This window comes from Symphodus melops (genome assembly GCF_947650265.1).
Source record: "Symphodus melops genome assembly, chromosome: 19".
Classification (NCBI taxonomy): domain Eukaryota; kingdom Metazoa; phylum Chordata; class Actinopteri; order Labriformes; family Labridae; genus Symphodus; species Symphodus melops.
This window is the reverse complement of record NC_136709.1, coordinates 14,328,225-14,354,828: the sequence shown is the minus strand read 5'-3', so window position 1 is coordinate 14,354,828 and position 26,604 is coordinate 14,328,225. Positions and strand designations below refer to the sequence as shown.

Sequence of the window (26,604 nt, the reverse complement as noted above, 5' to 3'; positions counted from 1 at the left end):
CTGTCTGACACACAAAAACACACACACACACACACATAATGGCTCATAACCACTCAGCATGGCCTCTGTCTCATGACTTGAGTTCATTACTGCGTTGGCAGGGTTCCTCAGATGAAATTAGAATGACAACAGGAATGACACAGAGTGTTGCAGTGGAAAGTTTACACCGGGTGAAGTCGAACGTGTGTGTGTGTGTGTGTGTGTGCACGCTGAGCAAATCTAATCTTCTCCGATTCACGGGCAAGCTTGTCTGCATGCATTTGTGCTACATTTCCTCTTTGCGAATGCATCCAGCCTAAGAGATGGAGACTGAGCGTGAATGAGAAAGCATGACTTCTGACGGCAGAGCACAGCATGAGAGCAGCTCTCTGGGACACAGTCACAAAGCTTTTCTTAGCAGGGCCACCAGTTAGTGTTGGCAGCACACGCCCAGTTCATTTACTGGCAATTCCACTTGTGACACAGTTTCATGCCCCAAAGGCTGATGTATGACTTCCAGATCTGTGGCAAGACACTACTGCTCTCTTTTGCAGAAAACAAACAGTGGGTAGAGGCAAATTCTCGTTTATCCTCAAAAGCAGACAATGGTAGAAGATAAATACTGTATATAACGGTTTTCACAAGTTTATTGTTCTAAAATGTTCATTTTTTTAATACAGAGATAAATGAATTATAGCAAGAGGCTCGGATGTGTGGTGAAACTTTTTGTTTTAGACATCATGATCCCCACCCTTCAAAATCGACTTCCTTTATCAAGTTAAAAAAGGTTTTAAATTCCTTTGTTTATGGCCAAATACTGATTCATTACGTTAGCCTTCCTCTTGTTTTGTGCTTTTTATGAAACATTTTCTTGAGAACACAATGTTCTTGCTATTTAGCAAAGAGTGGGTGGTGAAAATGGTGAAAGTAATGAACTAATTAGAAAATGTTTGCTGGTTGACATGGTGATAAGTGCCAATAAGAATGTATCACCAGTTGGACATGGTATTTAGAGCTAATTTGACATTATTTGTGTTGATTTTTGGAGGGACAGTGCATATTAATCAACATTTCTGCAAGTTCACCAGTTAGCCAAAAGGCTAGTTTACATCTGTAGACCCAGGCCAGATTTTAGAATAGGCTCCCTAAGTTAGAGGAACAAAATAAAACAAGAAATGGTGAGGGGGAAAAAAAAACAATATTTAGGGTGCAAGACACACCATGATGTCAAGTTGTAAACTAGCCATAGAAGTAACATGAAAGCATTGGAGCAAGCAGGTAAGAAGCCACGGGCATACAATACATAAAACATGCAAACATGAAGCAAACAATTCACATGAGGCGCCATATGAAACACATTAAGTGAGCTCTAACAGAAGTACACCACATCGACAAGTAAAACAAGCAGCAAGTTGTGGAAGGACAAATTCACAGACAGCCAGTCACAAGGGGGCAGTAGCAGGGGAAATGGTTTTACTGCAGACAGATTTGGTTAGTAATGAGCTACTGTTTCAAATGAGAACTAAATGAGCTGCATGTGTTGAGCTCTCTGATAATTGTCGAGATGTTTTTATGTTCTCGTGAGGCTCTGAGAGAAAAGGCTGACACAATTTTCCTTTTTTGTCAAACAGCAGCAATGTAAGAAAAACAATTGATTGATGTATATCCTGGCTGCTTCAGTGGAAGCATGTGCACTAAAAGTAAGATTAGAGTCAAGAATAATGCCATGGTGTTCTCAAATTCAATGCCAAGCTATTTAAATTCAAGGTATCACCAAACATGGACCAGTGGCTACACAGCAGCGGCTTTTGTGACTTCACCTACATATGAAATGAACTGCCAAAGGGTAAACACAAGGCATAGTTACAAGGGGATAGATGAGGATCAAATTAGGTTAACCATTATTTAAAAGTAATTATTTTACCTTTTGATCCCTTCTTTTTCAAATTTAACCACTTAAATGGAAAAGGGAAATAATGACTAATGAATGAGAGAAGTGAATGAGGAACCTGGCATAAGGTGGTATGGCCGTAAGCATTAAAAGGCGTGGTAGCTGAATATGTACAGATCACTCATCACCGCAATCATTTTGTTCACTGTTCGAACCTTGAGCTCTTCCAGTGGTGAGCTGGAGTGATCTGGGTTTCTCCCACTGGAGATGATTTATAAACTTCCTTGAAGTACTGAAATCAAATATAGAAAAGTAAGCACTGACAGGAAGTGGTTAAGACTGCCACCTCCCAGCCAAGAGGTTGAAGGCATCAGACCTCGGTTTGGACCGAGGGCGGACGGTCTTACTCTGTTCCAACCTAAACATTCCTGTTAACAGACAGGACAGTTTTCTCCTTGCAGATCACACATTCCACACTCTGTTGCAAAGTGTGGGTAGATTGAGGAACCATCTCATCATTGTCTCTCTACAGCCTTTTATTTTAACACCACCCACCAACTTTTCTAGCTGCCATTATGGACCCAACCAACGGACAACACATTTACCTCGCTAACATTGTTAAGCATTAAGGTAAGCTAAAGTAAAAGTTACATATTTTTAACAAAAGCATCTAACGGTTCCATTGGATGGTGTTATAAGACTGTTGTGTCAGAGCTTGACGTACCTGCTCAGATCTCAACTTTATCCAACTTCTTTGTGATAAACTGGAGCGAGGCCAGACCTGTGTTGGGCCCGTGTGCTCCGTTGGTTGGACAGTAATAGTTGCAGCTAGTCATTAAATATTTATGCTAAGAGGAGAAGGAGATTATGGAAGACATTTTCGGATTGAGATGTTAAACTGTCAGAATGTTTTAATTTCCAAACTCATTTGCCCATCGACTGTTTGCACAAAGATTGTTTTAATTTATTTTTCACAAGCTGTTTTACTACCAGTTGTCGAGGTAATGATTTATGTGAGAATGCTGCAGGTGAAGACTTTGCTGCAGAGAGGCATCCCTGTGGGCATATTACTCAATTCTGTTAACATGCTCTGCTGTGCTGGGCTCAGGATTAGTTTTTAATTACACTCAATAGTGCATAGTGTCACCAGCCACGAGCCTGACACAATATCCCGCACAACAACCTTGTCCCCCGGGGAGAAGACGTAGAGTGTGACTGGTGTAGAATTAACACATTAAACTAAAAACCTGTGTAAATTAAACAGCTGATGGCATTCTGAGGACCGAGCTGTTTGTCACATGGTGTTATAAATTCACTCTGATCCCGTTTTTTTGCCTGTTGGCCACTCTATTCCAGCACTGCTCAGAACAGGCCGTTTGTGTATCTGTATCTTTAAATGTAAATGAACTGTGTTTGACCACGCCTCTTAGGAAGGGGCTGTTCCTCTGGCTTTCTCGCTCAATGCCCTATTGTTCACGATGGAAAAGGCGGACTATGAGGGCAGAACAAACACCTAGCTGTGGGAGTGTCACCCACCGTGGGGAGGGGTTGCTGCCCTTTGTGATGTCATAAAGGGAAAATCTCCAAACAGTCTATTTGAGCACACATTATATGAAAGTAGAAATGTTAAAAAAAAGTTTTTTTCATAATTTGTGGATTTGTAGACAGACTAGAGACACCAAGTGTATTTTTTAAGTTTCAGTGAATTGTGAAGATGTCCAAAAAGTGTTGTTTGTAGACTGCTTAGTTAATTCACTCATAATTCCTTGATTTATTTTCATCGTACACTTTTGTACCAGGCTGTAAATATTCCAGTTAGCTAACATATCAGCAGAGTGCAGAGATCCAGCACACACACTTTAAGAGTTGAAAGGGTTCAACACTTTCGCAGTTTTCACAGTCGATTTGAAAAACAAAACAAAAAAACCCCTATATATATATATATATATATATATATATATATATATATATATATATATATATATATATATATATATTATGCTCACTGTGGGCTCCAACATAATCAGAAAAGAAATACAGGGATTTGGTATTCTTATAATAGCAGAGCCAGAGAGCTGCATAATGAGAATTTGATCCAACGATTTTCAGTCAGTGTGGATAGAGAATTAGAAAGAGTGCTTACACACTCCTGCCATCCGAGGATAGAAAATAATTAGGTGTGAGGAAAAAGAATAGCTGATCATGTATCACTTCAAGAAAACTCTATTATCAACTGTAGGTGTTTTGCATACACACACAGTTTAGCTAAAATCTACAACCGAGAAGAATCCAGGTCCACAGAGAAGCAGCGACTGTTTCAAACTTCCTTCACCTCCACATATGAAGTGCCTGCATCTCTAATGTGACGGAGTCCGCTCAGTGAGAGGCAAAGAATAACCATCCGTCTGTGTCACAGGCTGAGCGGGAGGTCATTCGAGTATCTTGTGGTAGGGAAAGAGTGGCAGGCCTTTAGTGAAAGCTGGTATGTCCATGATGGCTACGGCGCCCGCCATCTTGGTTGAGATAGGAAGGAAGGTGAGCTTAGACACCTCACCGTACGCAGAGCTGTGTAACTCTTCCTCTCTGCCTTCCTCTCCTCCGCGTTTCTTACCACCAGCATCCTCATTGTTCTCTTCAGCACCAAAGCCCACCACCTTCAGGACACGGGGAAACATTTAGTACAACAAAAAAGAAGAAGAAGAAGAAGCATTCGACCCCTCATGTCCTGAGTCATACATGCATCCAGTCATAGCTTACATGCACGCTGAGTTTGCGTCTGTTCTCTCCTCGCTGTTCTTTGAACCAGGAGACCAGCTCAGCTTGGGTCATCTCCTTCAGAGCGGCGATCTGAACACAAAGAAACACTGTCTGTGAGAACAAGTGGGAGGGCTGAATGGACAAGACAAAGACAACGTTTCAGCGGGTAGAGAAGGCAAGATAACACCCTTTGGAGACAAGGCCATAATCCAATCATAATGTTACTTAATGTCTCCATTTACGTCTAGTCATCATCTTGTTTTGAAGCAATTTGGACAAAGTTAAATTGATGCTTTTAACAGGATGAAAGAGGGATTTCTTTGCCTTTAGTGACAATAAAAGTTGGGCCCTTGGGTGCTGGTTTAGCTCAGTCTATAGAGCAGGCATCTCGTATAAATAGCCACATGTTTTGGCAAACGTGTTGCTGGTTCAACACCCGAGCACATCACCTCCACCCTGTCGTCCCCACATTTCCTGCCTCTCTTCAGCTTGTAATTGTTCCTCTGACTGTAAATAAGATGTGTCCTGCATAAATATGTTCAGTTTTACTGTATTAACGCTCTTCAAATCTGCGGGTCGTTCTTTTTTTTTTTTTTTTTCCTTCAACAGGCAAAATCTCTCAACATTTCTTGTCGAACATGTTCACATGGCACAAAAGCAAAGGGTCGAAAAAAATTCATCTTAATCCACGGGAAAAAAAACAAAAAAGTTGTTCCCTCGTCCTCCTCTGAACGACACCTACAGCTTCCTCTCGGATATGTTTTTTTTACAATGAGACTTTGGGTCGCGACATTCTGACAGAGTCGTTTGTTTCAGAGCTTTCACATTGTTTTTAGCTAGAGGGTGCAAACTCGAGGCTGGAAAAAAAGGCTGCACAGCATATTAGAAAAAGGGAGAGGGTGATGGCAGGGTCTGCGCAGACACTGACATTGCAACACATTTCTTGTGAGTCTTACGTTGATGCATTACTTTTGTAGAAAGTCTCACTGATTTCGCCTTTTTCCGCGTGGCAACATTAGGCGCAAGATCCGACTAAATTTGACGTCATCAAGGTCGTATGTACAGTTTGTGTTTGTGCAACGAGGATTAAGGTTTGTGTCATGAGTTTGTTTCGCTGTTTTGATTACATTCACATTAAATCAGGTGAGGAGGAAGGACGACTTATAACACATTCGTTTGCTCAAAGAATGAACACACGGTATTGGCTTTAAGTTTTGTGTGTGTGTGTGTGTGTGTGTGTGTGTGTGTGTGTGTGTGTGTTGTTCGTACCTCTCTGTTGAGTCGGTCAAACACATATTGCTGTGTAACCACTTCAGCCCAGTTCCTGTCCACCTCCTCTCCCAGGTGAGTGTCCTCACACTCCTTCAGCTTCACCAAAGCAGTCACCTGCATATACACAACACACACACACACACACAGGGTTTCTACACACACCTGAAGGCACGTCGCGATAAGAATTACGGGTATGTTTTTTTAAACCCGTCGAGTTACTTAAGGAACAAGCTTGACATTTCCCCCCAAAACTTTTTGGGTTATGTAAAACATTCTTGAACTTTTTTTTTCCTTCTTTCTCCATAACAACGAGGAACTCACAAATACACAAACTAAGTCACACACAGACCTGAGTATTAAAGGCGTCCTCAGTCAGCGAATCGAGCGTCTCCCCAAATGAAGCCAAGAACTCTTCAATCTTTAACTCCACCAGCTCGGTACTGAGAGGGAAAAGTTCAGGGGAGGTAAGAGATATATTATACGCTGTGGGCTGTATTTGATTCTTTCAGTCATTTATCAGCTCCGCTCGCTTCTCTTTGCAGGGCCGAGCAGATAAATCGAGCTCGGGTTTGGATGAGCAGAAAGATATATTATGCCTCGGTTTTGAGAAAGCCGTTATGATAAATTGGATCTTGCTTTCAGGCGGATGAAAGGTTACGATTGTGTTGCAGACTCACTTGAACTTGGTGGCCTGTGTTTCCACGGTGACAGAGAAACCAAGTACGCCCGAGGTGTTCCTGCAGGTGGGGTAGACGTGGTACCTGCAGAGGGCGACATGAAACAACACAGCGGAGGTGGAGGAGGAGGAGGAGGAGGAGGAGGAGGAGAGATGTTGAGAGGCAGATAAACAGAGAGGGATCAGAGTAACAACACGAGGAAGAAATCTCCAACATGTCCTCACTGTTTTTTCAAACTGTGCGACCTAACCACGAGGCCAACTGCACACCAAGACATGAGTTATTTAAAGCTGCTTTGAGGAACTTTCCGATTATGGAGATCCCGTGTGAACAAAGCATCCATCGCTAATTTATAACTGTACATGTTTTTTTTTTTCAAATAAATCCCATCCTGGTTTCTTGAGAACAGGCAAATATATAACGCTCATCTTAAAGCTTTATTTTGAAAATGTATTAATCTGTCTCTGCAGCAGGGTTTTAATCCTCTCGTTTGTCGTCTTCCTTAATGCTTGTGATTACATTTTCTTTAATTTCACCAGTTTTAATTTCAGTCTCGTGTAGCCAGCTAAAATCTTCTCTAATGTAATTATTAATCTTCACAGTAAAACACAGATTCATCAGACAGGAAACAAAAGATTTTTAGAGCAAAATAGATTTAAAAAAAAAAGAAACAGTAACAATTAATACAGTCTGTTACATGAGATTTTCTCTAATTATTTTCTAAAAAAATGTATGACTTCAGGTTTAATGGAAACGGATTCATGGTTTGTTTTGTCATTCATTATTTTTCTTAAAAGGTGGGACAAAACATTACTCCACTCACCCCAGAGTCTCTTTGGTCCTGAGGAAGTCAAAGCAGGGTTCCTCCATGTGCATCTTCAAGACCACAACAACAACCCAGTCAAGCACAGAAGAATGACGGAACGAATAGAGAAACAAAGTGTGACGACACTCACCACCAACAGCTCCATCAGTGTGTGCTCCTTCAACGCCTTTGGGCCAGACTTAAGAAAGAAAAGACAAGACGGACGTTCCGTGAGTGAAACAGTCCGCTTCAACTCAGAGATGTGATATGTGTGCGTTCGAGTTCATGTACCGCAGATGTGCTCACACCTGGTAGTAAACGGTGACCTCAGAGTTGGCGTCCCCTTTATTGAGGGATTTGACCTTACAGATGTGGTTCATCCGGGGAAGCTCCACCACTCGGAACATCACCGGCACCTCTGCTGGCAGCTTGGAAAATTGCAATTTTCTGTCAGAGGTGGGGGAAAAGAAAAAAGGAGGACCAAAATAAATGGATGAAGGCGAAAAAAAAAAAAAAGGTTATGAAGAAAAGGATGAGGAGGAAGGAGAAGAAAAAAAGTTTGTAAAAAAAAGTAAATAAAAGCCAAATAAAGAAGGTCAAAGGGTCACCATGGATTGAACAACTGAAGCTAATGATTAAGTATGGCTGCAAACAGATCCATCTGATTATACAATACTGTGGTTTCATCAGGGAGTTCATTCAGTGTGATGGCTGACTTACTCGGTGACATACTGGAGGAACTGCTGTGATTCCTGCGGAGTAATTACAATACAGGTTAATGAAGAGGCTGGGATCACACACGCGGTTGATGCACGGGGGGAGGGGGAGGGGACATGTGCATTAACTGACTCCTTGACTAATCAGACGATCTTTTTGTTTATTAATCCTCTTGTCTGTGCTCACTCACCGAGCTGCTGAAGTTGCCCTGCACCAGACCCTCAGCGTACAGCTCGGCCCTGAAACTCCGGCTGAACTCCATCAGATCCTCGCTGCTGAGACCAGCTGTCAGAGCCTGATACTTCTCCACCATCGACCAGCGAGAATGCTCCAGGATGAGCAAACGCACATCCCTGAGGGAGAGGAGCCAAGGGAGCAGAGGAAGGGGAAGGACAAATGAAAACAGAATGGCTCAAGGTTTTTTTTTCTCGCCAATTTCACCACTAGAAGGCATCACAGACTTGAAGATAAGCCAACAACGGGCATGTCAGAGACACACACAAAAAGAGAGAGACGGAGAGAGAGAGAGAGAGAGAGAAGGCAAACGACTTACTTGCCGAGTTTCTCGGGTTTGATGAGGATGTTGAAGTAGGTTTTCTTGAGCTGCTCTGCGAACATGCTGTAGACGTCAGGGGAGGCAGAGAAATCAGCCAGGTGGTCGATGATCAGGTGGAACAGCAGCTGAGAGAAGAGACAAAATCATCACTATCATTATCACGCACAAAGCACACACATCTGTGTGTCGGGAATAAATATAGGAGTAAGCATGCATGACATTTTGTCAATCTTGCTGTTTTTCACAGATTGTCTCTTTAATTTGGTTAAGGGGGGGAGGGGGGGGGGGGGCTTCTTACACAAAGGCAAGACTATAAAGTGACTTATTCAAACAATTTTAAAAGACTTTTAGAAAATGTCAGATACGTTTCATTTCCTGTGACAGAACCTCCTTTTTTTAAAATGACAACAATGACAGCAATACTGGGAATTTTTGAGCTGTAATAAAACAAAAAAAACAAACAAAAAAACAAACACTTTTTGACGTGTATTGTCAGCTCTCTTAGAAAAGCAAGTTTCTGAATGAACAGTGTGGCATTCCTCTAGACAACTCTGTCATTTACTGGGAAGATTAACAGATAAAAAACTGTCTGCATCTGTGTGTTCATTCTAAAATGACCCAAATCTTAAAAAGTGAATCTGGAGGAAATTACCAACCCTACCTTTAACTCTGATGAACAGCTATGAGATGAAACAGGAAGAAAACAATATTTTCTACATATTTAACATGAAGCTTTGTGTTTACGCACATGCATATCTGTGTGTGTGTGTGTGTGTGTGTGTGTGTGTCTGTGTAGTTTCTATATGTGCGCTCACTCACAGGTAGTTTGTGGTTAAACCCTTTAACCTTGATGACCAGGCCGTGTTCACCAGCCGTCAGTTTATACTCCAGCTGAGCCACTTCAGCCTCATAGGCCGGCTCTGCGAGGTTATGTCCGAGGATGTTGACCAGCAGGTCTAACAAGACCACACTGGAGGGAGAAAGGGGGAGGGCGGGGTGAGGAGAGATTGGGCAGGAGAAGAGAAAAATAAAAATGGGAAAAAAAGGGTGTGGGGGGGGGGGGGGGGGGGGGGGGGGGGGAATGGAGATAGGAGGGGAGAAGTTGAGAAGGATGAGATGCAGGGGAAAGAGGTGGATAGGGTGAAAGAAGCGAGGCAGTAAAAGAGACAGGAAAGATAAAAAGTAAGGAGACGGCAATAAATAAGAGGACAGGGAGGGGGAGAAAGGTGAAAGAGGAAATGGAAGTAGTGAAGGACAGAAGGTAAGAAGGGTAAAAAGTGATAAAAAAAAAAAGGGAAAGAGGATGAAATTGTAGCAGCAGAGAGAGAAGGAACAGATAAAAAAAAGGAGAGTGAGGGATGAGAAAGGCAGCTATGTAAATCAGTGTTACAAACACTATTTCCACAAGGTCATATTTAAGCCTGATCTTACTTCTTAGCAGACTGCTGGATTACAGGAGAGATTATGTGGAATCTGATGTAGGCTGCAGCAGGAAAAAGGACAAACCAGTGTCAAAACACATCCTAATGATACCACAAGTCGATGCAGTGTAGAATCACCGTGCATGTTAAATGATGCCGAGGCTGCAGGCACACACACAAACAAACATCGACATAGTTTACCTTTGGGGATTTTGAACTTGTTGTCCTTCTTGTACCACAGGCAGCCTCTGTCGCTGTCGGCTATCCGGACAGGGAGCTCGGTGTCTGGGCAGTCAGAAGGCTTCAGGGTGAAGTCGGTGGCTGAACAAATGCACATAAACAATAGAGCAACATAATTCCACTCGGTACCGTCTCATAAATAATGTGTGAGCTCAAACAATGCAATGTGTCCAGTTTGGGATAAACATGGAGCTAGATTTCAGGCCCCAGAGCAGGACCAGAGGGGACTTTGTTTGACGTGTTTCAGTTTAAAGTGTTGAACCTCACACAGGATGTCAAATGGTCATTATTTAGAAATTAGTGTGAAATTCTAAAAACAGCTCACTGAGACTACCTTACCTTGCACAATACACCAAATCAATGAACTTGAAAAAAAAAATGGTGGCTGAGATGCATTGTGGGCAATGTAAGAACTGGATTATGTGTAAAAAAAAAAAAAGAGTGCTCAGAGAGCTCACATTCTGACTATCCGGTTTGAGAGAAAATGCTACGGTTGTTCAAAGCTAGTTCACGTTAGCAGCACTAGAATTAAAGCTATGTACCAATAGGCCAGCAGGTATGAGAAATAAATGCAGTGCGAAATTAAACTGTTCAATGTTGTGAGAATAGTATGCAGATTCCAAAATACGAAATACGAAAAACGATTAGCACGAGCTAATCTCAGGGTCGCTAATAGATTTAGCTTCTTCTGACATTATTAACATGTGAAAGCAAGGCCGTTTTGCTCGGACCTTTATTTACCAATAGATGAGGGACAAAACATGATCTTTTTAATTGTTTGAAATAGGTTTTTGACTTCATTGCGATAAATTCAGACTTCTGTCGTTTGTTTAATGTAAATAATAAAATCGCCATAGTGGTGTAGCCTATGTATGATTTGTTGTGTAGCCATTTACCAGGATTTTTGTAGCCTGTCATTTTAATAGCTAACACAGAAGAATAACACTAAGTTTTCTCTTTCTTTCCTTGAACACATTTGGCAGCGATGGAGGTTGTGCTCACCTCATCAGTATTAAAAACATGGAGCTCCTGACACATAATATAAGTTTGCTGTGCACAGTTAGACCAGCCAAGACAGCATCCACTGTAACCTACTTTTCCTGTCATTGTTTGGGATGACTGATGTTTTTAGTAAAAAACGCTTTGTTGTTTTTTTGGGGGTTTTTTTAAACTGTGCACTGAGCTGAGGAAACTCAGCCAGAATTAAACTCTTAAACTCTGTGAATGCAAAGTATCTCTAGGATTAAAATCACTGACAAGAACAGACGATACGGAAGTCACTCCTGCTATTACAGAGAAAAAATCCCTTCTGAATGGCGCTTGTATCAAGCTCGAGTTATCACCCTCTTTTTTTTTTTTCCTTTTTAGATCAGTAACTAAAAAGGAAATGTTACAGAAGACAGAATACATTGACCAACATGCACTGGTCAATATATCTGATTGGTCTATCTGCTAAACGAATGAAAGGAAAGAGAAAAAAAAGAAACTGATGGGCCGAGGCTTGTTCATGTTGATTTTCGGACACTTTTCAGATTCTTTCTGTAGTTCTGGTGACAACAAGCCCCCTCTCTCTCTCTCTCTCTCTCTCTCTCTCTCTCTCTCTCTCTCTCTCTCTCTCTTCACCCACCGATGAACTCGTTTTCAACGGGAAGGTGAAGGTCGCTGTTCAGCTCCAGATTTCCCATCCACCGCTCCATCCACTCCTGCTGGATGTCTTTGAGGACAAAAAAAGAAAAGAAAAAAAAAGAAAAGAAAAAAAAGAGGTACTTCCAGTTTAAATGTGCGTTTTGAACGAGTGACACAAAGACTGTAATGTTGACATTTGTTATATAAATTTCTAAACACCATTGTTTGTGAAAAAAACCCTAAATTCTGGCATTTCGACTGCGTGCTGTCTGCAATATATCAGAGTGAATATCACCACACAAGGGGAAAAAAGACAATGTATTCACCAAATGCCTATATTGTGGGAGGGAGCTGTAACACATGCAGTAAACGAACACACAAACACACACACGCACAAAGAGACGTACCCTCAACGCTGTATTGTGTGCCAAACCACTTCTCCCTGAGGGGACACTGGCCCTCGTGTTCTGGTGACAGCAGCATCAGGTTGGCTCTCTCTGGGGTGAGGAGGGACAGAGCTGCTCTAATAACCTACACACACACATACACAAGAATATGAAGTCAACTTTTCTGCTTCTCTTTGTCTCTAGATTTACTTAGATGAGACAATTTAAGCTTCCAATTAAAGTAAGATGTGAGCTAAAGTCCCAGGCAATATGAAAACCATAATCACGCTGAAACTTTTGAGGCAAAGTAATATTCCCAAATCAAAGACAGCACCCACCACTCCAGCAAATATATTTATATTTCTGGCACATTTATGCATGAGCCATAAAAATCAGCGACATATCAGGCGAATTAAAAAAAAAAAAGTCTCCTTTCTCCAGTTGACCTGATTCATTAACATCCTTTATCAAAAAAAGAAAAAGAAAAAAGAAACCCTGAACTGGTTCACTCTCTCTCTTCTCTCTCTGAATGAACCGAACGACTTACTTCTGGCTGGAACTCGAACATTAGCTGATCTCCTGTCAGGAAGTCCTCTTTGGGGAACAGCTGCATGTTCTCGCATATGTCCTCCACGTATTCTATAGGGTCAATCTATATAAAAAAAACACACAAAAAAAACACAGTGTATCAGTTTCTATGTGAGTAAAAAGCTTGAATACAGCAGAATATTCCTATTTGCATCCTTACTTGCTCCTGGTAGTGAAACTCATTGGCTTCAATGTTCTGGATCTCTTCATATATTCTGAGGGGATGAGCAACCACACAGAAGTATTAGCTCAGAAACATCAACACTCCTTTACACAGGTTCAAGTATACAGCGACTGAATTAATTCAAGCTGTACATCACGAGTCAGCGTCTGAAACTAATTGTCACTGCCTCATGTATTAATTCGTTGTTGTTGTCAGTATGCGAGTGTGACCGTGCCTTTGCTGTGGTCCGAGTGTCTGCAGCATCTTCAGGTACTGGAACACCAGCTGAGTCACCTGGGAAGGAACACAAAGCACCAAGAAGAAGTCAGCACTCATCACGTCATTTTCAAAAACTAGCGGGATTTTTAAAGTAGCATCCTCTCCGTTCTCCCTCAAAAGCCCCGCCCCATGCTTTGAGTGTGGGCTCGTGCACGCATTGGGGTAGATAGACTTGATTGGTTTATAAAACGTGGTCGAGTGCCAACAATGGTCGAAGTTTTTACGCGTTTACAACTCCTACAGATGACAGATTTTTTGTTGTTGTTTCCTTTTCAAAACACATGAATGATTAATTACTGTCAGGACCTAAAGACTATTTCAACCAACCTGTTAAAAAGTGTGTCTAGAGAAAATGACCTACCCTGCCTTTAAGCATCAATCAGTGACAGATTCATGTCGTTTTGTTTGAACTACAGTAAAGTAACACACACACAGTGTGGAGGAGGGTTCATGTCCAGAACCCTCCTCTGTTAAAATTTAAAAAAAGATTAAAACACTCCCGTCCTTCCGTAGCGTCATCGGCTCCCAGTTAAATATCACATCGACTTCAAGATTCTTCTTCTTCTTCTTAAACTCAATGCACTGCTGGCCTGACACCACTGAATCTCCCTCCCACCAAACATCCATAACATTGACTCGCTCTCTATTTTATTCATTTTTTTTTATTTTTTAAATCGCTTCTTAAACCCCTCCCCATCCTTTCTCATGAATCCTCTTCATCCTGACTTTAAAGACTTTACATTGGTCTTTAAATCTCGTCAATTTATCCTCACTTTGTCGTTCATTTTTATCTCTGCTTTATAAGCTGCCCTCGAGTGTTTTGAAAGGCACCTAAAAATAAAATGTTGAATTATATCTTGATTATATCTGGAATTTCCCTCGGGATCAATAAAGTATCTATCTATCTATCTATCTATCTATTTAAGTTCCCTTTTTTTTTAATCTATTATTGTTTGAGTTGATGTCAGATTTCACTTTCTATATGCTAGATAGATAGGCTATATCGGTATGGGCCCATAGCCATTACGATAATCACTGGTTACACTAATATCGGCCGATATTACTGCATGTCTGATAAATCGGTCAGGTTTCAGTTATCGGGTTCGAGTTTTTTTTTTTTTTAAAGTTGTATTCTTTTAAATATCAAACAGGAAGTATGATCCTTTTCTTTGCCCACTTTAAAATTGAAACAAGTTATTGAACACGCATCCTCGGCTTCTGTGTCTGTCTGCTAAGAAACGCATGCGAGAACACGGGACGAGGAACAGGGGAATCAATCTTCCTCTTCCTCTTCAGAGGAGAGCAAATAAGCAACAACCCTCGAGTATAACGAGCTCGATGAAAAGATAATCAAGAACAATGGCGACCTGGTCCAAACAACAGCAGGCTCACCCTCTCTGAATGGAGGAGTGGGTGATGGAGTTGAGCCTGTTGATCGCAGTAAACAGGCTCAAGGCTGCTCCAGCATTTAGAAAGAGTTGTATGCAGTTTTGTATGACGTGTTCAGGTTGAAAGAACACTCCTCGTATTTAATAACAACCGACTGTGTTCCTGTTGAACACCAGCATTGCCATAGCAACTTGCACAGTATAAACAAGGCGAATCAGCAATGGGTCAACGCAGGATAGAAAGAGAGGGACGACACTGAACTAAGATCTTTTCTCCAGTAGATCCTTCAGGCTACCGTATTGTTATCAGGACAAAGTTCAGCTGTTGACACTTTCTCCTCCTTCCTTGGAATCCAGAAGCAGCAAGGTGTGTGTCGATCCTTGATCCTCAGTCGCTCTGCAAACATCAGCGAGCTCTCAGAGTCGGTATTTGACGGCTGTGTCCGACACGCTAACGTACTTCCTGTACTGTCTCCGGAACAGACTTTAAAGGGAAAAATATGCGTTTCTTTGCCTGGAAGTTTTCTTCATGTGATGCAATATGACGCTTTTTGCATCACATGAAGAAAACTTCCAGGCAAAGAAAAACACATTTTTCTCGTTTCAGGGCAAAATGAGGGCTGGATTCACGACCATTCAACACTACTACCATGTTTCTAATGATACCCAGCTTCATGTAAATGGGTGAAGCCTTTAAAGGCCGCCCCGTCCTTATTCAAGTGTGGATAACTGTGGAGTCGACAATCCCCCCCCCCCCCCCCCGGGTAAAGGGAAGTTTGGCCCTGACACATTCAATATTCACCGTCTGCAGAATGAAAATGGAGAACTGCAGGAGCGAGTCAAATGCATGATCCCACTCGTATCACATAGCCGAACCTCGCCCAAACCCCCCCCCCCCCCCCCCCGGAGTTTAAATAACACCTTCTGAGCGACGCACACAGCAACACTTGATCGATTTTCAGCCAATTCTGAACGGGTATTTGAGATAACAAGATCCATCATCCGTGTCCTTTCAAAAGACCTGCTCTCCTCCAGCACCGTCCACAATGAAGGCTTGAGATTTATGATCACTCACCAGTGTCTGACCCTCCAGGTTAGTTAGGCCCACAGATTGTATTCATACGAGAGGATTTTGCAAGGTAAGCAGAAATACGTTTTGTTTGATTTCTCAGATCAGATTTGTCACCAGAACGGCGCCATGGAGAGCGGCTCTTGCTTAATTGTTTTTATTTAGTCTTTGCCCGTATCCGAGACAAATTTCTCCCCAGGGAGACAAATAAAGAAACCTCGACCTTGAGATTTCGGTTCTCCTCTGATTCTCTACAAGATCGCAACCCGCAGATTAAAAAAAGGTACTAATATCAAAGCTGCAGAACTTTAAACACATTTTATTGAGCCCTTTAAGGTGCACAGCATCTTCATAATGTACGGGGGATAAACTGTAAATCAGGAATCAGTTTTATTTTGAAGGATCGGAATCAAATTGTGACCCGGATTAATCATAGATAGAGAGATAGATAGATATTTCCTCTTGTTCTCCACTCAGTCCGGAGCTGCAGCGTCTCTACGTACGTCATCCAGCAGATGATGAGGAGTAAAAAGGAGACAAATAACAACATGTAAGAACTAAGAATTTACCTGATAGAAGTTTTGGAAGCCTTCGTCAGTGAGGGTGATAGAAATGGAGAAGATTGAGTAGGTGGTGTTTTGGTCAAAGCCGGTTTCGCTGTTTCCTCCGAACAAAGCCAAAGCCCAGCACCTGTACACACACAAACACACACACACACACACACACACACACACACACACACACAAACACACACACACAGTATGAATTCAAAATGTTTGAATCCACTGGTTGTCACATGACTGAGATCAGAGGGTCGAAACATTCTGTTTTCTTTTGTGGCGTTGGTGAAGTCTGCCAGCTTAGCTTCAGTTCTTGCTACAGATTCAAACACTGAAAATACACACAGAGCACCCACACACGCCTTCATATTTCTGGTATATGTGCAGAGCAATAGGTTAAAAAAATATATATCCCTGCATATTTCTTTATTCTACACAATTTGGTAGCAGCACAGCTTTGAAAAAAACAGAAACAAAAAAAAGAGAAAAGCCCAGAATGAGAGAAAAAAAAAAAAAAAAGCATTCCCTTTGGTTTTTCAAATGAAAAACTTGTGGAGATTTGAAACTTTTCTTGAGCTAGTGAGAGATTTTTCTCTCTGCTTTTTATCTGAATGAGGACATGTTCAGTTGGTACGAGGACGCACTCGAAGGGGGAGGATGGTTCTTAAAGTCTGCACTTTATTACCAACATGAAATCGTGTCGACTGCGATGGATCCAACCAAGTGAGTATTAAAGTCCCGAAAAGAGTTCAAAGAGTGAAGTGGAAAAGGGATGGGATTTAAAAAAAAAAAAAATCTGCAGGTATTTCTACAGATTTTTTCTGTAGTCTTCAAAATATACAAAAAAAACCCCACCTGATTGGTCCTTTAAACTTAAAAGCGTCTGTTTAGTAGTAGAGCAGCGGTTAGTGTGATGGACACACAGATAGACAAACCATTCCACGGGCTTCACTGAGTGGCCCAATTTCTTGACGCCCTTGATGCTGTGATTTTTCTAAATTCAATAAAAAGCACCACCACTCTACTGCCTCTGCAGTTTGCTTCAACTGGGAATTGAGACCGAGTACACTCAACACTTCACTCCTGTCATTTATCAACAATTGAAAGAAGCACACAGTAAAATGGGAATATTCTATCAATTGTTCAAAGTGCCACTGATGGCACCGGGACTACTGGATGGGCTCTCGGTACACAGGGACTACAGAGGGTTTGGCGAATCACTTCGCCACTTAGCAACAAGAGGCTGAAATGCTCTTGTACCGCCGCATCGAGAGAATGCACGAATCACTGCGTCGAGAGGGGTTGGTGGAGGGAGGGGGGGGGGAATGCTGGGAGCTTCAAAAAGCTCATGTATACCCAGTAAATTGAAGACCTTTTAATTGCGTTTTGGAGAGCCCTCAAACCCCCAAAAAACAGAAACAGACAGAGGCGATAACACTCACTTCTTCCTGAGCACGGAGAGGATGCTTCCTGTGCCTTCATGGCCAATCAGCCAAGACATGTAGTGGAGCGGCTTCACTCTGAAAGAAGAAGAAAAAAAAAAAAAAAGGAGAAGGGAAGAATGTGTAAAGGAGAAACAAACACATTGATGCAATCCTCCTACAATCAGTGTAAAGAACAGCATCTTCTGCTTCCTTTGATTTCATGTTTATAGCGAGAGACACTGCTGTGAAGAATCAGATGGACACGAGAGGGAATTGAAATTCCACGGCACTTAATTCTGCATCGATGCTCTCTGTGCCAGGTTTTTACTTTGTGGAGCTCACCTGTAGTATTTCTCCTGAGGGGGGAGGGCCCAGGTGATATTCAAAGCATGGACTTTTCTAACGGGGACAACTGCAAACACAAACACGTACTGTTAAAGACACTGTGTGTAAAGGTTCTGTGTTTCCCTTTGACATTTCATCTGCTTTCAATGTGTAAACATTCTGCCACATCATAATGAACTGTAACTTATCAAAACACGTCTTATGCTTGGAGGCTTTTTCTTATTATGTTGCACATATTTGTTCATGTTTTCAAAAAAAAAAAAAGAGAGACAGCAGCTGAAATGAACCGTTTCATGCAGAGGCTGAAATGATGGATTTGAGCTGCACAACGCTACTCAACATGTGTCCCAGACTGACGCAACTAACGGTCAAAGTGAGTACAATAGATCTCCTTTAACTTCCATGTGTTTAAAGTTTGGCCACAGAGCCAGAGTTCATCAGAAAGGACGAGTTTTCGGAGGAGCAGAGTAACACGGCTCAGTACCTCTGTACAGCTTGTTGAAGGCCGGCGTATCAAAGGGATCTGGCATATTTGAGAATTCTGGCTGTGGCAGATTGCTGTAGACAAAAACAAGAAAAATAGTTATAGGAAAACTACATTGATTATACTGTACCAATTAACAAAGAGGAAACAAGTCACTGCAGATAACTGAACTTAAAGCCAACATGACGTGTTCAAGAATATTTCTCAATTGAGCAAAAGCAAAGAAAGCATCCGTTCTTTATCTATGAAATCCTAAAACACAAGTTTTCAAATGCTATGTTGATTAAAAATGACTGTGAGCTCATACCTCAGAGAAAATTCAACCATTTAAGAAGCATGTAATCCTTTAATCAAATCAGAAAGTCAGGTGACTTAGAAATGACTGCAATATGCAAACAAACAGGAGCAGAGTTCTGTAAGCAAAAGGCAATTCAGCTCGACTTAAGGGATAAATGATCCCTTTCAGGTGTGTGATGTTGATAAAAAGGAAAGGATGAAAAGAGAGAAAGGAAGAAAAAAAAAAAAAAAAACGCCGAGGAGGAAACAGAGGAACGCTTGACATTTAGATCCGAGCAAAGTCTCGGAGGATACATCACTCTATATCACAGCCGCGCGTCATCCCTCTCACACTGACTGAGAGCCTCTTCTTCTATACTCACTTGTTAGGCACCTTGCTGAAGATCTCTCTCACCCACTCCTCCAGAGTGTCCAGCTTCTCTGAAGGGCAGAGCGAGTGAAGGAGGAGAGGTTTAGAGTTCAAGTAATGCGGGCTGGGAAAAAAAAAAAACTCATAATGCTGGGTTTGAGAAGAGGACACGAGTTCAGCGCAGACTGTGTTTTGTTTTTTCGAAACGGTCACGAAATCAGAGATAAGAAAACCTGTTTTATTAGAGCAGACAGAAGTTTGTTTCCTGAAGTATGATTGAAATGAAAAAGGTGGTGAAAAAGCACCAACATCAGGAAAACAAAAGTATACAATCATATACAGCTTACACTACTCACTGAAGGAATGCTAGCTTAGCTTCTGTTGACAGAGGTCTGTGAGAAACCCTGATTTTAAACAATCATTTTTTTTTTCACATGATGCTTTTTTATAAACTTCATTTGTTTACAAGGTTTTAATTAAACAACCTAAGAAGGTCATTAGAACCTTTTGCATTCACTAGTGAACCGCTTTTCTGGGGGGGCAGTATCTCAGTCTGGAGAGACTTGAGTTGGGAACCGGAAGGTCACTGATTCATGTTCAGGTGTGAACCCAATTGGAAAACTGGTCTGGTAGCTGGAGAGGTGCCAGTTCACTTCCTGAGCATTTCTGAGGTACCCTGGGGCAGGGCACTGTGCCCCCACCCGTTTGTGCCTGTGTGATGAAGCATGTCTCACTAAGTGTAACACTTAATTTCCCCCCAAAAGGATTTATAAAGATATATCTTTTTTTTTTCTCTCTTTATTGATTTTTCACAATCAGTAGTTGCTGATTGTACTTTCTTACCTATGTTGTTGTGTTTTATAATTCACATGGAGCAGTAAAAAAAAAAAAAATCATCCAATTTTTTTTCATCCGACCGTAATTTGTGGTGAACTACGATGTGGGTTGAGAGAAGAAAAAAAAAAAAAAAAAAAAGAATCTGGAAGTAGAAAAAGTCAGCCAGAGTCACAACAATCCCGTTTATTACATTATATTCGGTAACTCTACATTACAGCTGGCAGACTAGATTTCCTGTGTGATGTTCAAATTACACACGCGAAGGCTTCACAGACAGAGATGGATGCATGTTCATCTGATAAAAGCCTCCCTTTTAACTGAGCACTCTACTACTCGACGGGAAGGATCCCTTTTAGGAAAAATTAACACTTGTCTTTGTGCGAGCGTTTTGGGTTTTTTTCCCTTGAAGTGAAACACAGCGTCGTGGAAGAAGGCCAATTATTGACTGTCTTCTTTCATAAAAAGCGACGTGACGTCATGGATCTTTGCAGCTCTTTTTTTTTTGTTTTTGTTTAGCTGATAAAGAAGTTCTGTTTAAAGTGAGTTTTTTTATTCTGCTGACAGAAATCAATACTCTTGTCATTGTGGTTGAATCGTGTTGTTTTTTTGTTTTTTTTCCCAAACACACTCCTGGGTACAACAGCGAATCGAAAGTTGTTGAGAAATTAACAGGGGATTAAAAATGAACTTTCAAAGTTGCAATTATCGGTATTTCTGAACCACCATTATCGACGGGGTTAGGTGTAATGTGAACATTTTCTCTTACAGTGAGAACCCCCCCACCCCGAGGAGACACAACAACAGAGAGGTAGAGTGAGTACTTAGCTCCAATATGTCCAAAACTCTGCTGCCAGAGTCCTCAGCACTCTCCCTTCAGATACCCACAATGCTCCCATCCTTTGACTCATTCAGAAGACTTCACCATCTGTTTGTGCTCAGCCTCCAGCCTCACTTCACTTTACCTCTCCATCGGTCTCCCACCTTGTTTGCTGCCCGTCTCTGCGTTGTTCTTTGTTTGAGCGTCCTCGGGCTGCCTTAAAAGGCGACGTACAAACTGCTATCTATTATCATTACGATTTCTTTCTCCTGCTACCTCTTTCAAGTGAACAAAATCAAGACCAAAAAAACGAATCTTGTTCCATATTCTCATATACTGTCCTCATCGGTGTTGATATTTACTCCTGAGGCGCTTTAAATGCCATGCGGGTTTTACATAGCGCTTTGTTCGAATGATTTCTCTTGTTTTATGGCGAGGATTTTCTCAGCCCAAAATGTCAACACTTAATCGGTACTTAATTAGCTGTGTGATATTATCTGAGAAACACGCACAAAAAAAAATAAATAAATAAAAAAAAGTTAAAAAATGTCTCATTATAAGGGAGCTTGTTTGGAGAAGAATTGCAGTTTGAGTTTATTTAGAACTTATTAATCACAGACGGCTGAACATGGATAAGCTAAATCATCATTAGAGCCGAGTGAAATCATCCTTCAGATAGTCCATTCATGTGCAGATCGATTTGTTTAATTACATCATTTTTGAATGAAATCAGCCTGAAAACAGGGATTTGATGTTTAATAAAATGAAACAGATTTTTCTCACCTTTCGACTGAACTGCTAGAGTCATGTAGTGGGCAGAGTAATGTTTCTTCCAGAAGGCACGCAGCCGCTTATAGACATTGATCTTTTTCTTCTTTGGCTCGTGCTTCAGCGTCTCAGCATTACCTGTTTGATGTTACGAGTGAGCAATCAATCCAGCGAGCACATACTACAAAACATCTCCAGAAAATGTTTGACAAAAGGCAAAAAGAAAAAAAGGAGCATTTGTTTCAATGGGCTTCCTGTTTGTTATTGCTGGTCATACATCGAGGAGGCCTCATGTGTATTCAGTGTCCCAGCAGTTGTGTTGACCAACTCACCCCAGCAGAACTTGCCCATAGGGTGTCCAGGTTTGGCCAAACTGCCAAACAGCATCTCCTTCCTGTGGGAGTCGGATGGCTTCGCCAGCTGGTACTCTGACAGACAGGAGGAGAGAGAGAGAGAGAGAGAGAGAGAGAGAGAGAGAGAGAGAGAGACAGACAGGAGGAGAGAGAGAGAGAGAGAGAGAGAGAGAGAGAGAGAGAGAGAGAGAGAGATGGACAACAGAGGAAGACAAAGATCAATGGTGTGCAAAAGAGCCTGTGTGAGGAGATCTCAACAAAGCAGCTGATGAAAACTTTTTTAAACTCCAAAGGGAAAAAAAAATCACTTGTTAGCTTGGAGTTGAGGGCTACAAGACTCACCACTGTCGACGGCCTCCACCTCCCTATCGATGGCGTCTCGTATCATCAGGGGGCAGATGAAGAACTGAGCCCACCTGAGAGGGTTGACAGGACAAAGAGGTTATAATCAGGGGCCACTTAGCAGCCAGAGACACTGGTCAGACTGAGACAATCAGATGTCGACAGTTTAACACCACACACGACGGCTTAATGGCGGGGGGCTGATTGAGCCTGGAATGCCTTTTTTGCACGTTATCACACAGCAGGAGTTGGAATTACGCCATATCTTCAGACATGAGCAGGAATTTGAGCTGTTTTTTTCCACAGTTTTCCATCATTTCTGCCTGATGTAACAAGCTAACTGAAGCAGCCAGTAAAGCTAAGGTTAGCGCTTAAGCTTCTGTCAAAGTGAAGTAACATCTTCACTTTGACAGAAGCTTAAACGCTAACCTTAGCTTTAGCTTAGCTTACAGAATCAGAATCGTTGTTATATTGCCACGTACATTTACAGACACGAGGAATGTGTCTCGTGCATTGAAACAAACAGTTAACACGAGAAATAAGGCTAAAATAACAAGTGCTTCAATAAAATAAAATATGAGAAGCAGTTAGCAATACATGAAATAGAATTTAAATATACAAGAAATATCACATTTGTCAGGACTCGTTGGAAATGGGTTTGAGTTTGGAAAATTCTAAATTGTTTTTAACCCCTGCAGCTAAAAAACCCCGAATGTGACTTCAAAAAGAGGGACAAGATTATTACACCATCATGGAATTCTGAATGTACATGATGATGGCGGCTGAGCTAAGGCACGGCACTTTTGGAACAAACAAACAACAAAAAAAGAAAGAAACAAAGCAGTCTGAAAAGTGCCAGTGTAAGACATGACGGTATGTTTTCTCTGTGGACTACGCTTAATATCTACTGAGACAATAATGGGATGAGTCTTACCGACATGTTTCCAAATAGCCATCAAGCAATAATGTTTTATTTTTACTTTTTCTTCCGTCTGTGTTTTGTATTTGTCTGAAAAACCGTTTGACGGTTATTAAGAATTCGACTCCTTGAGAGCGACCGCTCTGAAGTAAAAGAAACTTCTGATCCTTCTCTACCTGTCAAGAGCCTCTCTGAAGTTTTTCCTCTGGATGTCAAACTGGAAGACCGTCCTCTCGCAGTCGGTGGAGGCATTGTCACTCCCGCCGTGCTTCTTGAGGAAGGCATCAAAGCCGTTTTCTGAGGGATACTTCTCGCTGCCCATAAACACCACTGGGACCAAACAAAAAGGGGAAGAATAAAAAAAGAAGAGAAAAAAAAAAAAGCACTTTACAAAGGTAAACTCAAGTGTAGTGATTTGACTATGTGCCTTGAATTTGTGGTTTTGTTGACTAGGTGTAAAGAAGGACCAAAGACAGATTTTGTGGCATTGTATTTACCGCAGAGCCAAAATAGAATTAAAGAAAAACTAAATCCGCCGAAGCTCGAAAGATGCCTCTGAATATCCCTGTGAACATCTAGAGTGAGTTTATTTTTCAAACACGGCCATTAGGAAATGAACAACGCTCAAAAACCAGATCTACGGAGGAGGCCGATTTAACCATTTTGTAACACCGAGAGGAACATCAGTCAGCCGGGAACGCAATTCATGAGATATGTGGCATCTTAAGAGAGGAGAGAAACTCTTGCTTTTTATTGGAGTGGAAAAAAACAACAACTTTAGTGCAACAAGTTCCTGCGTGCGCTCTCTGTGACTTGTTGGGAGGATATTCTGGGAAATGTCACAAATTATTAACCAAAGTAAAAAGCAGACAGACAAACAGGTTAAGGGAAAGAGGGAACACTAAATTATTAAAAATAGCAAAATTACTCTTAGAATGCATCAAATATTGTCGCTGAGTTTGTCCAAGTATGAATCCCAAAATGATGCTAGGTGATTTTTTTTTGTGTGTTGTTGCGACTCTGAGGCTCAATTGTTGATATATAATTTAAGGTAAAAAATAAATAAATAAATAAAATGGAAAATATTTGACTCGATAGTTGGAAGCGAACTGTGAAGGGGTTTTTGTGCGACTTGTTGAGAAAAGATGAAAGACTTCACGCTCTCTTATTTTCTTACTCACTGTGTTCCAGAAAGTGAGCGAGGCCAGGGAGGTCACTGGGATCACTGAAGCTGCCCACTCCCACACACAGAGCGGCTGCAGACTGACACACACACACACACACACACACACACACACACACACACACACACACACACACACACACACACACACACACACACACACACACACACACACACACACACACACACACACACACACACACACACACACACACACACACACACACACACACACACACACACACACACACAGGAGGATACATCAGGTGAAGTATAAAGGTTTTTAAAAAGTGTGTGCATTAAACAGCACTTTAAATAGTTTCACTTTGTGCTGACATCACTCATTTCTGCACATGCGATTTCAGCGCATTTTTTGGATTCAACATGACTCGACTTATTTCCACCCTCGTCTGAGACTCAAAGCTTCCAAAACCCGAACTGGAACTTCAAAAATGACATTTCTCTCCATTTGTACCTGCTTCTCTGCATTTCTCTTCTTCTTTTCCCCCTCATCGTCGTCATCGTCGTCGCCGCCCCTCTCATCGTCTTCATCCTCCTCGGACTCGTCTTCCGTTTCATCTCCGGATTCATCATCATCATCATCATCGTCGTCCTCTTCCTCCTCTCCCTCCGAGTCGTCATCATCAGACTCCGCAGGGCCGCTGTAGTCTGAGATGAGCAGAGCTCGCAGCCCGTTGTCAAGCACGACATACCTGGAGGGGAGGGAGGGAGGGAGCGGCGTCAAAGGTCAAACAATTCAGAGGCCGTCGAGCAACAGTGTTACATTGTTTGTTTGTTTCCTCCTCATTTTGAACAGGCTGTTAAACCAACCACGCAGCATCTTAACGTCCTGTGAGACTCTCTCGTTGAACGCTTCTGCACAGCATATTTCTTTGTGCGCTCCACAGAGGCCCGAGGCACTGGTGTGTGCTTATAGCATGAAATCGGCTCATCACACCACAATAATGCTGCTGGATAAAAAAAAGAAAGAGGCTCGATATATCTTTTTTGGATCTGGGTTAGTGGATCTGGGTCATTTTTCTCAGCACCTTCCACAGCAGTTCTGGATAGTATCCTCGCTGCATGTAAAATCTTGTTAAGAACAATGACGAAGAGTAAAGCTCAAAATAGAGGAAGATAAATCGAGTAAACAGGGTTGTAAGAATAATGCATGATTGCATTGTAGTATAAAGCTTTGCACAGGAGTCTTTTACCTGTACTGCTTGGGGTCACTGGGGGACTTGATTATCTCTCTGTCTCCCACATTGTCCTCTCCTCCTCCTCCTCCAGCCTCTCCTGTAGTCCGGTTGTCCTCCTGAGCTTCTGCTGGGGGTTCAGATCGGCCTGAGTTTGGAGAGTCACACGCCGGTGCGCTTCTGGATTTGTTTGTCAGCGGCATTCTCGCCAGAGATGATGATGATGATGATGATGATGATGAGACTTTGGCACTGCGGGCTGACAGCAAGGCGTGACCATAAACAACAGGACAGCTCGCTGCCACCGGTAATTTAGCCCTGAGCACGGCAACACAACGTGTCAGCCTGAACAGAGCTATGATGAAGAGCCTCCCTGACACAAGCGAGTGTGTGCGCCACAGATTGAACCAAAATCCCCTTTCTGTAGAAGAGGCCGAGGTTTAAACCTGGGCTGTCAAACACACCATCCAGCGTCCACAATGCATCTATTCATTCAGGCTGTCTGGTGTTTTCGCCCTATTCAGCGAGATGCCAGCTAAAATACCAGCACTCAAAACAAAACCTCAACCTCTTTATCCAAACTTCAGCACGAAAAAACCCCAGCAAAAAAATAACCACCAAGAAGAAGTGAGGAAATTATCAATCACGTTTATACATAAATAGGTCTTTCAGGATACTAAATAATAAAAATATTACTAAAATGAGAGTGAGCTTAAGTGCGTTTAGCTTATGTTATGTGTCGAAGAAAAGACAGAGCAGAAACTTTTAAACATAACTTCGTGAAGCCGGCTCGATAAGAGTTTAGTCATACCTTCTTCCCTGCTGTCAGTAGCAGCACAAGGGCCTTAGCGTACGGGAGTCTCCTCAATAACGAACGCTGTGATTCGCTGTGAGCGGAGTGCCGCTTGACTGTTCC

General features: G+C 41.9%; 1 protein-coding gene across 1 annotated transcript; it reads right to left on the bottom strand.

Annotated features, from left to right (window-relative positions):
• Window positions 1–4,077: 4,077 nt before the first annotated feature.
• On the bottom strand, window positions 4,078–26,587 carry LOC306840093 (nardilysin-like). The gene is made up of 32 exons (XM_079369153.1): window positions 26,500–26,587; window positions 25,707–25,947; window positions 24,968–25,205; window positions 24,491–24,572; window positions 23,486–23,639; window positions 22,391–22,464; window positions 22,028–22,123; window positions 21,711–21,833; window positions 19,287–19,344; window positions 18,628–18,701; window positions 18,141–18,210; window positions 17,817–17,894; window positions 16,384–16,504; window positions 13,314–13,372; window positions 13,076–13,130; window positions 12,875–12,979; window positions 12,349–12,472; window positions 11,943–12,029; window positions 10,277–10,396; window positions 10,086–10,137; window positions 9,474–9,624; window positions 8,652–8,779; window positions 8,289–8,451; window positions 8,102–8,133; window positions 7,690–7,828; window positions 7,533–7,580; window positions 7,400–7,452; window positions 6,577–6,660; window positions 6,249–6,339; window positions 5,897–6,013; window positions 4,628–4,717; window positions 4,078–4,524 (listed from the first exon to the last, which is right to left on the bottom strand). The coding sequence occupies exons 2-32, from the start codon at window positions 25,889–25,891 to the stop codon at window positions 4,300–4,302; spliced, it is 3,276 nt and encodes a 1,091-aa protein (XP_079225279.1). The 5' UTR covers window positions 25,892–25,947; window positions 26,500–26,587; the 3' UTR covers window positions 4,078–4,299.
• Between the last annotated feature and the right edge of the window lie 17 nt (window positions 26,588–26,604).